The sequence below is a fragment of the Staurois parvus genome, unplaced genomic scaffold, assembly GCF_062004578.1.
Source record: "Staurois parvus isolate SC_StPar_1 unplaced genomic scaffold, SC_StPar_1.0 ptg000517l, whole genome shotgun sequence".
Lineage (NCBI taxonomy): Eukaryota > Metazoa > Chordata > Amphibia > Anura > Ranidae > Staurois > Staurois parvus.
Genome location: NW_028318313.1, coordinates 953,651 through 970,316, shown reverse-complemented (window position 1 = coordinate 970,316; position 16,666 = coordinate 953,651). Strand labels below are relative to the sequence as shown.

At 41.7% G+C, this 16,666-nt stretch overlaps 1 protein-coding gene across 3 annotated transcripts in view; it reads right to left on the bottom strand.

Moving 5' to 3' along the window:
• The window catches only part of TEC (tec protein tyrosine kinase), a 145,688-nt gene that overhangs the window by 46,917 nt on the left and 82,105 nt on the right, over nucleotides 1-16,666 (bottom strand). For 2 of the 3 annotated variants that reach the window (XM_089690119.1, XM_089690117.1), the window contains exons 3-6: nucleotides 10,146-10,250; nucleotides 4,737-4,818; nucleotides 914-1,042; nucleotides 306-340 (exon numbers count right to left, since the gene is read on the bottom strand). In XM_089690119.1, coding sequence (XP_089546245.1) covers nucleotides 306-340; nucleotides 914-1,042; nucleotides 4,737-4,818; nucleotides 10,146-10,250 — 351 coding nt within the window. The remainder of the gene's footprint in view (nucleotides 1-305; nucleotides 341-913; nucleotides 1,043-4,736; nucleotides 4,819-10,145; nucleotides 10,251-16,666) is intronic. The other variant, XM_089690118.1, reaches the window with a different exon arrangement.

Below are 16,666 nucleotides of genomic sequence, written 5' to 3'. Positions count from 1 at the left end.
GCGGGGATCGGGGGGGAGCAGGGGCCAGTCTGATCCTAACATGTTACACCCTGAATGCGCAACATGTAACACGTTACGAAAGGTGAACTTATCCTTTAAGTCTGAGTTTGTTGGAGCCTAGACAAAAACATTGTTGTCTGGACTATGGGATGTGTAGTGTACATAGAGCCTCAACCTTGCTTATCCTGGAACAGGCACACTTTTGCTAGTCTAAATAATATCTGTAAGCAGACAGGAGTATTACCATGCCTCCCAGTGTGTACAGAGACATGTACATATGCTTTAAGGCCATCTCCTGGTCTTACCTTAGCATCTGGAGTAGGTGGCAGGGGCTTTGATGCTGGGTAAAAGAAACAAAGACGAAGGCATAAGTTAATAAGACAAATTTTTATTGTCAGAAATATTAAAAATTAATCTAAAAAAATCACAACACATTTTTTTGGAAACAAGAAAAATGATCTCCAAAATAACTGACAGATTAGCTTTTTAGATATGAGACATTATATATGAGAAATATATTAAATTTTTAAAATGTTCCCATAGCCCAAATTTTGTTTCCAGTTTGACATAGTGGGGAAGGAATAGAACCCTTGTCTGTTTCTATTGCTGTGTCCCACTAGGTAGATTCACTATCTATATTTTTCATCCAAACCATAAGAGCAGTCCAGGAGACAATGTTGCTCTTTCATCAGTACAGTACAGTGAGTAAGCGTTGTCATCCGAGTACAGAAAATGTGTTACTGGCAGGATCACCAGGTGAAAAACAGAGAAAAAAATTCTTGAAAAAAGAAAAAATATGTAGCCACCATGTCTGACTAGTACACTGCAATATATAAAATGTTTGTTTTTGGGTTTAGAAACATATAACGAGGCTTATATGCATGAGTTAGATGATTAATTAAAAGTTACTTACTACCTCCAAAGAGATTATATGCCTCACATCCTGCAGCCATTTTCTCTGTTTGTCTGCAGCACTGATAAACACCATCTGACCAAAGACTGGGGTGATATTTGTGTAAGATATAGTTGTTGTTCTTTATTCCTACAATGAACACAATGGTTATCAGAGAATTAAAAAACATCTTCAAGATAAAGCGGCTATATATGGACACATGCCGTAGGCTGAATGAGAGAATTCTGTGCATGGCTTAAAGTAACACTAAATAATATAATCATCTTTCAAATATAATCCATTCACACACACTACGTAAAGTGGATGTAATGACTGAAGGTTTTTTACCTTCATGCATTCTATGCATAAAGGTAAAAAAACCTTCTGTGTGTTGCTCCCCCCTAAAACTTACCTGAGCCCCATCTCAATCCAGTGCTGTGCACAGAAGCCTTGGCTCTCCCTGGTCTCTCTCTCTTCTCAGTGGCTCCCACTGCTGTCAATCACATCCAGTCAGGAGAGAGCTGGGGTGGGGCTGAGTCGTGCTCAGTGTGTCTCATTGACACACAGAGCAGGCTCGGGAGCTAGCATGTACAAGCATATACCAGTGCCCCCATAGCAAGAAGCTTGCTATGGGGGCACTGAGCAGGGGGGAGGGGCCAGGAACGCCAGAAGAGAAGAAGAGGATCGAGCCTGCTCTGTGCAAAACCATTACACAGAGCAGGTAAGTATAACACATCCGTTATTTTTTTAATTCGAGCCTTTACTATCACTTTAATAGAATGTAATCTGATTTGTTATGAAATTGCTTCTTACGGTGCTTTTCTTCTTCCTTGTAGCCCTCCATGAGCTCCCAAAGCTCTCGTTTTTCCCCTGACTTCCATTTGTTTGTAACGAACAGTACATGTTAGTAGTGGTCATGTGCACTGCTCTATGCACACTACACATCCCATAGTCCCTAGTCCATGTCAGTAGAGAGTAAAAGAATGTGGCTACATCGCCACCCTCTAACAGAAAGTTGGATCACAACAGCAAAAAAACAAAACAAAACAGGAATTTGGAGGTTTGGAGGAGGCTGGGAGCAATAGAAGGTAGTGAAAGAAAAGTTTGCTGCACATTGGATAGATCACAAGTGTCCATGTTTATTGTAGAAACTTTCCATAGACATGGCAATGGCAGTCTCCATCCTAGGACTGCTCCATTTGCACATATCATCTGATCAGGGTTTAATCGTATCTACAATTCAGCCCTGATTAAGTGAAACGCTTTAGCAGGACAGTCCTAGGCACGGGCTGCCATTGTCACGTGTATGGAAAGTTTCTACAACAAACATGGAACGCTTGTGATCTGTGTGGAAGACTTTTCTTTTGCTTCTGTCAACAGTAAGTGGATTCAGAGATGCTTGAGACAAACAGATCTATACTCAGATACTCAGACACAAACATTAGAGAAAGGGCCAGACTGACGAACCACTTGGTCTGTTTCTGCCATCACTCTTCTATGTTTTTATTCTATGTGAACATATAATATAATTTAAAAAAGGAGAAGTTTGATTGAATTAAATAAAAAAGAGGTGATTGAATTTAACACAGATTGCCCTTTATTCACCAAGCCAAGTAAAAAAATTAAAGGCTAAGTTCACCCCAAAAAAAGGAGAGGAACACCAACATGCTGTCACTGGGACTGGGGGGGGGGGGTCCCTTTGCAGCGAGTTACGTATTTCACCCTAAATACAGGTGTAACCGGCGCTGTATATACCGTGAGACAAACAAGGTGTTTGCTTAGGGTGGCAAATTCTAGGGACCTGGTGAGCAGGGGAGGACTGACCCCAGGGCTGCTATCAGGGGGGTATCACCAGCAGGAGGATCGATGGGGTGAGGGAGGGCAATTGCAGAATGATGCACTGTGTATCTCTCCCTCCAGCAGCTGAAAGCCAGTTTCTCCCCCTCTTCTGCTGCTGGAGGGAGAGACAGCAGCTGATAGCTAAGGAGCCACTCACAAACAGGTGGGGGTGCCTGCAGCTTGGCGACTGGCTGCAGGAGAAAACAAATGAATGAGAATCATAATCTAAATGTGGGCTTCCTCCTAGAGCTAGGCTTTAATATCATTTAACTTTGCACGGTGAACATATTCTCCTTTAGTATATCAAATCCAATGACTGTGGTCAACTTAAAGGCCATATTCACCTTTGGTAACATGTTACATGCTACACTCGTATTCAAGGTGTGACATGTAACATGTTACTAAAACAGTCCCCCCCCCCATGATCCCCCATTGCAACAGCAGGCGGGGGATCCTCTCCCCACACCCACTGTCACAATTTAAAAACAGTGCAGCTGTGCGGGACTCCACCCATACAGTCATGTCCTTCTTTCACAGAGTTTTGTGAATGAATGAAATTTACATCCCTTATGTCACCGCGGCAGATGGACTGCAGTTCTCAATGAACTCCCTTGTTCATTATTTATTCCTGCTTTTCAGTAAATGCTGATTGTGGGTGAAATGCTCTGCATGCTTCTGAGAAAAAAAAATAATAAATGCACATTCTTTACCTGCAAAAAAAATGTGTATTTATTTATTTATTTATTTATTTTACAAAAGTGCACTTATCCTTTAAATTGGGCCTGACATCAGACAAATGTTTTCATGTTAAATTATTACTTCGAGTTTATATAGCGCCAAAGGGTTTGCTCAGTGCTGTACAATAGAGGGGGGGACAATACATGGCACAGTACAAAAACAACAAACAACGTACGAGGGGTAAGAGGGCCCTACTCTTTCGAGCTTACAATCTAGGTGGGAGGGGGTAAAGGTACAGTAGGAAGTGGCTGAGGGGAATGAGGGGTGGGAGGAAAGAGGGAGAATGGCCGTTAGGTGAGGGTGGGGTAGGCTTCCCTGAAGAGATGGGTCATGCTTAGTAATATGCCATTGTTACACTTCCGGGTATTTATTATCTCTCACAGAGATCACAGTACTCCCCTGACAATCCCTTTGTCTGCTTTTCTCTCCTAACAGAGGGCAACCGCATTTTTCAGACATTATCAAGGGTCACCATCCATTTCCTGGACTGAGATGGCAGCTCAGAGATAACACAGTCATGTAAATATTGGTGCCTGTGTAGTGTTTAGCTTTATTGACAAATGTCTGACACAGATCAGTCCCTGCAGCCATTGACATTTTGTCTTGCTATACAGTTAAAAAGTTGAAGTCTGATCACTGAGGGGAGAGGAAACTCAAAGTCACAAACTTTAGCTCAAAGATGGATGTTCAAAGAATGAAGGTGGACCTTTTCTGAAAAACAACGCTGTTACTGCATATTGTGGCATGTCAGGAATGTATGGTGTGCTTTATCTCTGCCATTTGGATCTATTACTACATCTTACTTTATGTTTTTGCCCAGCAAAAACTTTTTTTTAGTTTTTGATGGAGTGCTGAAAGATTAGAACTCCTATGGGGTTTTACCACAATGCAGGGCTCCAGAATTCAGGATTAGGTTGTTACTTTAGCACAGTTCCATACTTAGAATTCAGCTTTCCCTAATCCACACAAACTGCACTACAGCACTTTTCAGAGGCGGTTTACAGGCAGTGAGGTGATATCGCTTCCTCACCGCCTATGTTACCCTTGTAAATGCCACACCACCACACTGCAACCATGTGCCTTTGCTTAAGGTTAGGTGGTAGAAAATGCAGCTCAACTGTCTGTTTTTATGCCCCCCCCCCCTCCCCAACAGCAAGTGTGCACTGCCTTGCTGTGTAATAGAATGCCTGCCCCCCTATGAATCTGAAATAGTATTTATAAACTGAGAAAACTAGGCAATCCTTAGAGAATATCAGAAAATGATCACCTTCTTTCATACATTTCACCCACTGGTCACGGCTCTCTGAGGTTGGGGAAAAAATGTACAGTGTGTTTGCATCATAGACAACCTGGAAATATACAATGAAACAAGACAATATTAGACTGACATACCATACTAACTTCAAATGAGCTCAAACAGGATGTCATTAGTGGTCAAAACTCCAAGATAAGTCACTGATTCTACTGATATACATGTAAAAAACTGAAGGTGTTAGGTATGAAGAGGATTTCTAAGTAATCAGCTGATTTTCTTGATAAAAAAAACACCACCACACAATAAAGATGGTCAGAAACACATGGGGGCTGAAAGTTAGAAAAATAACAGATTTCTCTATCCATGCTAAACAGCATAGATGGACAAAGCTCCTGCTGTGGTCAATTTTCCACCCTGCTCCTTAGACAAAAGTTGATTTAAAAAACGTCAACTTTTGTCATCCAAGTGTTGCCAACAGGGCCCCTCAACAGAACAAATTTTCAGCGAATAGGGTAAGAATTGGACAAAATTCAATGCATGTGTGGCCAGGTTATAAATTGGGGCGGTTGACATTTTTTTTTATTGCATGCTTACTGGAATTGGTGTGGGGACACATTTGATGCCTTCAGCTGCCACTGTGTTCTTGCTGGGATTCTGAGGTGTACCTGCACCTTTAAGGAAGACTGGACTTCCCGCAGGCATAGCTGTCCTTAATTTGTCCCCTTGCTATATATGTTCCAATGTGTATACTTTCAAGCATAAGAGTTAGGACTGCACTATACCGAGGGGCCTTAACGAGATAGTGCGGCTTCCACATATTTTTGCAAATATGTGCACCCATATCCTGTGTTTTTAACACAAATTGTTAGACAGGGTCATTTTGTTTTTTTATTCCTGCTGGCTAGCTGGTAAGTTTGCTATGAAAACTTTTGTTTGAGCTATGGCCAGCTTTAGGTACAGACCTTGCTATGTCTCAGGGAACTAACCAATGAAGAACTGGTAGATTTGGCAATAACCAGCACGGTCACGCTAATTTGCGCAAGAATGCACGCAGATGTTGTGTACGGATACCTGGGTCTGTGCCTGTGTGCACAAGCGTACGGCGGTACACTTGCGCACATCTGTGTATGACGGCGCACACAGGATGTGATAATTTCTGCTTTCCTGTTCATGACCCCGGCTTGATCTTGACAATGCTCCTGTTCTTGTTCCTGACCGACTACCTGTGAATGATCTTGGCCCTGGCTTCTGACTCTGCCTCCTGCCCTGCTCAGCTGTCAAGATCCACCTGCACAATCCGAGTGTCATCTGCCCTGCTGAAATGCCTGCCCGGTCCAGTCTCCATCAGGTGTCTCATCATCTCAGATCATAAGGCAACTACACAGCTGGCAAAACCGTGTTTCTTTGGGTGCAGCACTTTTTATCACCACCTTCAGGCGTGCTCTGCACTCAGCCGCAAGGGGAGCTCTTTCATGACTTTGTCTACCAACCAGGTACATGACACAGAATTCTTAGAGCATAGAACACAGTTATGATTGTAACTATTCAAACTTTTATAAAAGTGGTGACATCCTACCTTGCAGCAACCAATCATAATTAGTGGTTTAGTGTTATCAGAACAAAGAACATTTGATTTCAGACAGCTTGTTATGGGCTACAATGCTTTAGCTATCTTTGAGTAATAAAATATTATATTTAACTGCTGAACTGCAATGGCTATCATCTATCATATGTTGTTTTGTCCTAAACTACCCAGGCCCACTTTTAAAGAAACCAACAATCAGAAAAGAGAAATGAACAGTCTGCACATAGATGATGTCACAATGCTTTAAAACTAATGTATTTCAATGACACACAGCAAGTCCACAGCAGGACATCCCGCTTGCCATCCAAACCCCTCAACACATTTCACCCAGAAAGGACTTAAAGTGATACTAAACCCACTGCCTCAATGTTTTGCTTTATATCATGTTTAAATAGTATTATACAGTGAGGAAAATAATTATTTGATCCCCTGCAGGTTTTGTAAGTTTTCCCACTTACAATGAAATGAAGGGTCTACAAATGTTATCACAGATGTATTTTAAATGATAGAGACAGAATATCAACCAAAAATCCAGAAAAAACACATGATACAAATGTTATAAACTGAGTTGCAGTTCAGTGAGTAAAATAAGTATTTGATCCCCTAGCAGTCAACAATAATTCTGGCTTCCATAGACTGGCTATGAGCTCATGTGGTACAATTTAATAAGGTGCTCCTAATGACAGCTCGTTATGTGTATAAAAGACACCTGTCCACACAATCTCTTTCTTCCATTCAAACCTCACCATCAAGGGCAAAGTGCTTTCATAGGACGACAAGGACAAGATTGTAGACCTGCACAAGGCTAGAATGTGCTACAAGACTAGCAGCAAGAAGCTTGTTGAGAAGGAGACAACCGTTGGAGCAATTATTTGCAAATGGAAGAAATACAAAATAACCATCATTCACCCTCATTCTGGAGCTCCATGCAAGATTTCATGAAAAAAGTGAGGGATCAGCCCAGAACTACACGGGAGGAGCTTGTGAATGATCTCAAGGCAGTTGGAACCAGTCACCAACAAACCATTGGTAACACAATATGCCACCATGTAATGATTTCCTGCAGCGCCTGCAAGCTCCCCTTCCTCAAGAAGGCACATGCACAGGCCCATCTGAAGTTTGTCAATGAACATCTAAATGATTCAGAGAAGGATTTGGAGAAAGTACTGTGGTCTGATGAGACTAAAATTGAGCTCTTTGGCATTAACTCGACTCGCCGTGTTTGGAGGTAGAAAAATGCTGACTATGACCCTAAGAACACCATCCCTTCAGTCAAGCACGGAGGTGGGAACATTATGCTTTGGGGCTGTTTCTCTGCTAAAGGTACAGGCTTACTTTGTCGCATTGAAGGGTCAATGGATGGGGCCATGTATTGTAAAATCTTGGATGAGAGACTTCTTCCCTCAGCCAGAACACTGAAGATGGGTCGTGGATGGGTCTTCCAGCATGACAATGACCCAAAATATACCGCCAAAGCAATAAATGAGTGGCTCAAGAAGAAACACATTAAGCTCATGGAGTGGCCCAGCCAGTCTCCAGACCCTAATCCTATAGAAAATTTATGGAGGAACCTGAAACTTCGAGTTGCCAAGCAACAGCCAAGGAACCTTAAGGATTTAGAGAAGATCTGTAAAGAAGAGTGGACCAAAATCCCTCCTGAGATGTGTGCAAACCTGGTAATCAACTACAAGATACCTCTTACCTCTGTGCTTGCCAACAAGGGTTTCTCCAGCAAGTACTAAGTCATGATTTGCTTAGGGATCAAATATTTATTTTGCCCATTGAATTGTAACTCAATTTATAACTTTTGTATCATATGTTTTTTTCTGGATTTTTGGTTGATATTCTGTCACTATCATTTAAAATACACCTATAATAAAAATTATAGACCCTTCATTTCTTTGTAAGTGGGCAAACTTTCAAAATCTGCAGGGGATAAAATAATTATTTTCCCCACTGTATCTGGATGCATGTTTTTTTTTAAAGAAAAACAAAACCCTAAATACATTTTGAATGCCTTGGACATTCTAGTCATGTGACATTTCCCCCCCTGCTCCACACCACAATGTACAGTCAATGGGTGGAGCTGGCTAGAGACCTCCATGCAAATTGCAAAGTCGCTGCAATACAGTAGCAACAAGGCTCTCACACAGGGAGTCAGGATTAATAGGGATCCCTCTCCCTAGTTTACCAGTCTCATGTTGCACACAACGCTTTCGAGGCCATTCGCACATTCTTTTTAACAGTAGCTTTGCTGGTAAAGGCAGTCTGTGAACCGTTCCTAAGGTCTGTGCTTTGTTTGAAACATGAGGCTGGTAAACTACAGAGAGGAATCCCCTATTATTCATGACACCTAATAGTGCTGTCCTGAAGTCCTAACTTCAGAGCCGCCTCAGCTGTTACATGGGGCAGCTGGAGAAGAGAAAAGCAGAAACTGAAAAGGAGAGTTTAGGGAGCATGCGCAGGATTGTCCCCATCAGTCACAGAATTGGCTGCTATTTTGTTGACAGTGAAAGAGGGAGAAGATTAGATGGGCAAGATCAACCAGATATTTATCTAAATATAAAAGATGGGAAAAGAAAAGATGCTCAGTATAGAAAAGGACATCATTATAACTTCAAATGCCAAGTGAAAAGTTTTGGGTTTAGTGACACTTCTCCGTGATTAATTCCTTTTTGGGTGTAACGCATTGGAGTGGGTGGATGAGGGGTAAATAATAGTATAGTAACGTCATTGGGGTGTGGCCTGTTCATTCCACTTGGTGGCTGCTGAGCATGGATGAAATCTTGAAAAGGAACAAAATCCAGAGAGAAAAAGCATTTGGAATTATATGATTTTCTGCTGGTTCTACCAAAGATAAAAAAATATGTAGACTATCATTGCTGACCCACTTCTGAAAAAGTCATTTTCCTGGCTGTCTGCCTTCAGTACACAATGTGTCACTGATCCAGAACAAGTATGCAACAAGTGAAGTTAGAGTTCAGCTGGCCATATATTGGAATTTTGACTAATTCCTGTGAATTGGCTGAAGTTCCAGCTGGGTGGTATCTGCAGGGAGAAATTAAGAAATCAAAGGAGTAAGATGTAAAAGAGCCAGACAAACATTGACTACAGCCTATTAACTGCAGTCACTGTTTGAGTATTCTAACAGGTACAGGTGCTGGCTTCAAGAATACAGATTTGTACATCCATGCTATTTATTGTGAATGGGGGAATCTATGGATTTCTTACATTTATCCTGCTGACCCTTTATGTATATGGCCAGCTTAAATTTAGATCTCCCTATCTGTAGTTACTGACTAAAAGGATCAGGATGAACAGCCAAGAAACTAACATTTACAAACAGAGAAATCAGCAATGGCTGTTTCAATATTTATCTCCCAACAGGTTTCCTTTAAAATGTATCTAAACCAGAGAAAGTATTATTTTTATTTTATTTCTGATAATCCTGTCAATAACACACTTTCTGTCCCTGGGTGGCTGCACACTGTCCTCCACTATTTCTATGGAGGGGGTCATGCTAGTCACCCACACTGAACTACAAACATGTCTTCCTCTCTTTATCTCCTTTACATGGGAGGGGGTAGGGGATCATTTCTTTACAAAACAAACATTTTTTGTGCTTCTAGTTTAGCGCATGGGAAATTACAAGGACAACAGGTATTTTCTGTACTTCCTGAAAATATTCATAGCCTGAAAAGCTAAGACGAATGCAGTAACCACTTCTAAGCTCCTAAAAATATTACATTCTTGTTCTTGGGTTTACATATTCTTTTACCAGTCCTATGAAACCTTGAAGAACCAACCAAAAAGTAGGAACTGTGATGGAGCCATACCTGAAATGCATATTTATTCTGACAAGGCACTTGGTCCGTTCCATTCTTCACCACTTCCACACATTTGACCTTTGTGATGTCCACAGATCCCTTCTTGTTTTTCTTCTGAAAAAATTAAAGAATACAAATAATTTACATTTGTTCTTTGTCAGCATCATTCTTGAAGGTCATCTTTTTAAAAGGCATGTCCGCAAACTGATATTTTAGGTTAAAGGTAGAATAAACCTTAAGAGTCGTATCTTCTTCTGGCATTAAGATTTCAGAATCCCCAGATGCCTTAGATCTGCCTATGGTAGGAAAAATCTGTAAGGCCTTTTCCATTAACATTCGCTCATAGCTGAAAGGTAAGTTTTACATTGACTGGCCCTTTTTTTTATTAAAACTTGTTCTATTTCATTTTTAACTACAGTGATACAATTGAGTACAACAGTATTGTACAGAGTATTACAGCGTATTGGATTGACATTGGTACAACATTCAGCCATAGTAATTAGGAAACTATAAGTATCACTTAGGCTCGATGCACACTAGCATTTTTTTAAGCTCAAAAAACACTGGAAAAAATGCTGGATAAAAAGGTAATAGCAGTTTAGTAGCGGTCAGAAACGTTTAGGAGCGTTAGCATTTTATTAACGTTTTTACAGTAAATGTAGAGGGAAAAAAAGGCAGAAAAAAGCTGTTAGGAGCATTTTAGTAGTGCTTACCAGCGTTTAGAATTTTTTTTCTGCTGGAAAAACGCTTAAAAAAAACTCTACAAAAACAATTTTTTTTCTGCTCCTAGACGCTGAAGCTCCAAAAATGCTAATAGCCTAAAGTAGTGCATGGACACACAGGATAACACTATTTAGCTTCTAGGAGCAGAAATAAAAATGCTGATAGGACCTTAAAAAAACGCTAGTGTGCATGGAGCCTTATATTATTAGGTAACTTTTCAGCAATAAGATTCAAGTTATAATAAATAATATATAGAATAATGATTATATTATGGAAACTACAGGATGACAATACTTTTAACAACAAAACATGGTCTAGCCAAGTTTTACCAGGTTCATGTATTATAAAAGCATCTACCTCTATATGTTGCTGTGTCTTATATTTATGTAATGTTAATGAATACAGTCCTGTAAATACAGTGAGAAAATGCACTAATTTCCCACTGCTAAATGACCCTGACTTCTTTTTTTCACACCACAGCGATATCCTTAGGAAGTCACATAAGAGATCCATCCTTCCTCATTTGATCAATGCTGCCAGGAGCTGGAGGATCTTATTGCCTTCAACAGAGGTAATTATGACAAATTTTAGAAAGCCTGGCTCTATTGCAGCAATGGGAAAACTACGGCCCACGGGCCGTATACGGCCCGGCGGACCTTTTAATCCGGCCCGCGGAGCTAGGTTCCCGCTAGGCTCCTCTCACAGTCCGCCCTGAAGACCGGTGTAGCATGAAAATCTGTCTCCTATGAGGATCTGTCCCCCTCAACGTATCTGCGCATGTGCCGGAGATCGCCGATCGGCTGCTAATGCCTGAAACTGGCACATGCGCAGATACATCGAGGGGGGCAGATCCTCATAGGAGACAGATTTTCATGCTACACCGGAACGGCGCGGGAACACGGCGAGAGGAACGCATGGAGCAAAGGTAAGTGAATTGACACAGGGGGGACTTAATATGGGGGATGAATTAATATGGGGGATGAATTAATATGGGGAATGAATTACTGTAGGGGGGATGAATTACTATATGGGGGATGAATTACTATATGGGGGATGAATTACTATGGGGATGAATTACTATATGGGGGATGAATTACTATGGGGGATGAATTACTATGGGGGATGAATTACTATATGGGGGATGAATTACCATATGGGGGATGAATTACTATGGGGGATGAATTACTATATGGGGGATTAATTACTATGGGGGAATATTACTATACTTACTATGGATGACCCATACACATCATTCATCTACTCTTGGTCCGGCCCCCGGGTCCAATATATGAACCCATTGCGGCCCTCAAGTCAAAAAGTTTGCCCACCCCTGCTCTATTGGATTCATAGATGTGCGCAGCCTAAGGCAAAAACACACATGCGTGTGTGTGTATGTACATATATATCTTGACATATATTCATAATCTCCTGTTTAGGGAAATGTCCAGAAGATATCCCAGCAAGAGAGCAGGATGAAACAAGCAAATGTTTAGGGCATGCCAGAGATGTATGGGAAGGCTCAATCGATCAACTTGGGTACAACCAGCCTGCTGGATTTTGCATGCGATTATTGCTAACTCCTGTGAGAGTCACTAGCAATAATCACTGTCTTCTCCTGGGGGGGACGGCTTCCCCCGCCCCCCTGGTTGCAGGAAAAAAATTCACACCATCTATGGCCTGCCATTGGAAAGAACTGCAAGCCCTAGGAGGCTTGATTTTGCTTACTTTGTATGTTTATGTGTTTTTTTTTGTAATATTACAATCATTTAAAATGCAAAAAAAAGACTTTAAAGATTCATAACTACAGTAAAGGGGTAAATGCCATAATTAGTTTTCTTTAGTCGCCAAATCGTATCAAATATCAGCATGCATCTCCTCTTTTTTACATTATGTGGTTGCTTTACTAAAACAGTAAAGCCTGTTCACTTTGCAAGGTGAATTTTCACTTAGCTTAGATAATGAGGTGAAGCTGTACTGAAGACTTTCATCATTCAGTCATGTGCCATCAAAATTACATTTTTTACATTTGCACCTGCATCTGACTACACATTCTTTGGAGAGCACATTTTCACTATAGAAAGTGAAAATTCCATTGTAAAGTGAAAATGTACTTTGCAAAGTGAGCAGGTTTTACTGCTTTAGTAAATCAGCTTCAAAAGGTTGATAGGGTAATATAGCTGTTATGAAATTATAGATAAGGGCAAAACTTTGTTTAACTTCTTGCCAACCACAGATGACGGCTACACTGCGGCCGGCTAGTTCTGGGAGGGCGTCATATGAAGTCCTCCCACAACACGCTCTCCTGCGTGCCCCCGGGGGCACGCATACCGCGATCTCTGTGATCGCTGTGTCCTACGGACACAGATGATCACGTGATGTGGTAAAAGGCCAAGCACAACAGCCTTTTACCACGTGATCAGCCGTGTCCAATGACACGCTGATCACTGGGAAATGCAATTGCCGGTTCTCGGCTGCACTTTCCTCACGCTGTCAGAGCGCAAGGAAAGTACTGCCGAGAACCGGCAGTTGTCAGAGCAGGGATCGGCACCGATCATCAGGGCACTGATGATCAGTGCCCTGATGATCGGTGCCCAGCAGTGCCACCAACCAGTTCCGCCCACCTGTGCCCAGCAGTGCCATCCACCAGTGCCCAGCGGTGACACCCACCAGTGCCCAGCAGTGCACCCACCTGTGCCCAGCAGTGCCACCTACCTGTGCCCAGAAGTGCCACCTACCTGTGCCCAGCAGTGTCACCCACCTGAGCCCACCCACCTGTGCCCACCAGTGCCACCCACCTGTGCCCATCAGTGCCACCCACCAGTGCCCATCAATGCAGTGCTGCCAGTCAGTGCTACAAGTCAGTGCCCAGTGGTTGTGCCAGTCAGTGCCCAGCAGTTGCACCAGTCAATGCCTAGCAGTGCCGCCAGTCAGTGCCCAGCGGTGATGCCAGTCAGTGCAACCTATCAGTGCTGTCTATCAGTACCCATCATCAGTGCCGCCTATCCGTGACACCATATTAGTGCTGCCTATCAGTGTCGCCTATCTGTGCCACCTCATTAGTGCTGCCTAACAGTGCCACCTATCAGTGCCCTTCAGTGCTACCTATCACTGCCCATCAGTGCTGCCTCATCAACGCACATCAGTGAAGGAGAAAAATTACCTGTTTGAAACATTTTATAATAGAAACAAAGAATTTTTTTTTGTTTCAAATTTTTTTGCAATTTTTTGTTTATAGCGCAAAAAGTAAAGCACCCAGCGGCAATTAAATACACTAAAAGAAAGCTCTATTTGTGAGAAAAAATTATAAAAATTTCATATGGGTACAATCTTGCATGACCGCGCAATTGTCAATCAAAGTGCGACAGTGCTGAAAGCTGAAAATTGGCCTGGTAAAGAAGGGGGTATAAGTGTCCGGTAGGCAAGTGGTTAATAGGGTAGAGAGGTGTTAGGGCTGCCTTTGTAAGACTACATGTACATTAGCCTACCATGGCAAAAACCCATGTAAACGCATTTATGCTGCATTTTCCCGCAGCCGGCGGTCAAATCGTTCCTGTCCTGACCACGATTCTTCTGCGTTCAGGAGAGGGAGGTTTAACCTCACCTAAACGCGGCAGCTCCTAAACTCATGGACATGTGTACACATTGGCTTTTATGAAGCTGCGTTTAGGAGCTTTGGTGTACATGAAGCCTTAGGAAGATTCAATCTCTCTATTTGTCATTTTCAACAAAAATGAAAGGAAAATCCAAAATTTTTAGTTCTCCCCAGAGTGCTAATAGAGGGGAAATCTTCCACTGTGGATACACATTCTGGTGACCCTGGTGACAATCAGGGATTCCCTCACTTTGGAGGGATTTCCGCTCATTTCCTGTTCTGGCTATGGGATGGGAAGTGAATGGAAATATCTACAATGAGAAACAACAAACAAAAAAAACTTGTCAGAGATTAAAACCCTCTCTTTATCCAAAATGGAAAAAAAAGGCTTAAATGATCCTATAAAGTGAAACTGAAACAGTAAGTGTGGCATTTCCTCTATTTATGTTTTATCTCTTAGACCTCCCTGAACTAGGTAGCAGGACATTGCTTTTTGAGATACCTGATTCTGAGATCTGCAGCAGTTGTATATTGAAAGTTTCTTGGTCTCAACCAACCACAGGTTCACTTTTCACAGCCCTGACCACTGAATCTGAAGATGCAGGGAATTTTCAACAGAAGTTCACATTAATATTTAACCTGACCAACAGATACAGATATAGAATCCTTTTTTTGACCTCAGTAAATCAAGATAAAGGCAGTTTCTGATCTTTTGCAGAAGTTAAAGATTAAAAATGAATCCCAGGATAAGTAAATATTGTATAAATATAAGAGGCATGTTTATTATTACTCAAATCTTGGTGTGCTTTGTGTTTTCCTTCCAGATCTGTGCAGTAATTAATTGTGAAAATTTGTCTCCGTGTAGGAGCTTCCTGTAATAAAGACCAATCACTGCTGCTCTCTCACCTTGTGCAGAGTTACTGGTCTTGTATCCGCCCAACTCCTGTAGTTTTCTGCTGGTGGTTTGTAGTGGGTGGAGCCTATTGGACAATGTACAGCACAGTGACAATGTCACTGCTGCTTTTGTATGATAATATCTGGGTTTGCAAAGGCATTTGGTGCATATAAAGTAGACTATGATCCTCTTTGGCCATTGATGAATATTCTTAAATTAGATTTTTGTGCGTAAGGTTCAACTTTAAGAATTTTAAAGTCAGGCTCAGAGAGAAAGATGTTTGTTTAATTTTAGATCAAAGGGATTATTATTAAGTCATACTCAAAAAGGCAGTGCAAGCAGCAACTGTAATGTGCAGGTGCCAACATTGAATTACTGTCATGGGTTATCCCAACCTGTAAGCTAACACAGCTAGAATTTCTTTAAAGTGATATTAGAGGCATTTTTTATAAATAAAAACTTAAATAACAAACATGTTATACTTGCCTGCTCTGTGCAGTGGTTTTGCACAGAGCAGCCCTGATGCTCTGCTTCTCGAGTCCCCACTGGAGCTCCTTGCCCCTCTCTTTTCCCGAGTGCTACCATAGCAAACAGCTTGCTATTGGGGAAACCCAAGTAGGCTCGCTCACGAGCCTCTGCACTGCATGCCCATTCACACACAGTGCAACGCAGCTCCAGCCTTCGAATGAGGTCTGAAGCACAGCAGGCTTCAGATTGAGTCCCAATGGCATTAGTAGGCTTTGCTGTTGGAACTGCTGGCTGTCAGACAGATGTTGTTCTGCTCTAAGCCCAGGAGCTGAAAAAATCAGCTTCTCGGCTTCTGATCCTGCTACAAAGTGCTCCTTAGTAGCAGCTAAGACCAATGAAATTTGAAAATTACAGTCACATGTTTAAACATCCTTATGCTTACGTTAAAACTTTATGAATTGAGTGGATTGCGTTTAGAGAGGAACAATGTTCCGCATTGTGTTTACAGTCCTCACACTCAAGCGTGTTCGGTAGCAGGACAGCTGAAAATCCACTGCACAGCTTGTCTGTTCCCAGCACAATGAAACTAAGCTCAATGACCCATTGAAGGAAGTGGTTTTCTAAGGGTATGCTGCATATAGCTTTGAACATACAAATGGAGTAAGAACAGCTAATGGAACGTCAGGATCTATTTATTATACAGTGTTCAGCATAAATGAGTACACCCCAACAGACGTATCAGAAAATACTACAAAATACTCCCGCCATGGATTGCAAACGATATTTGCTAATTTGCATGCACAAAAAAGTATTTTAACTAATAAACTAATTCAAGACCATGTTGCAAAAATG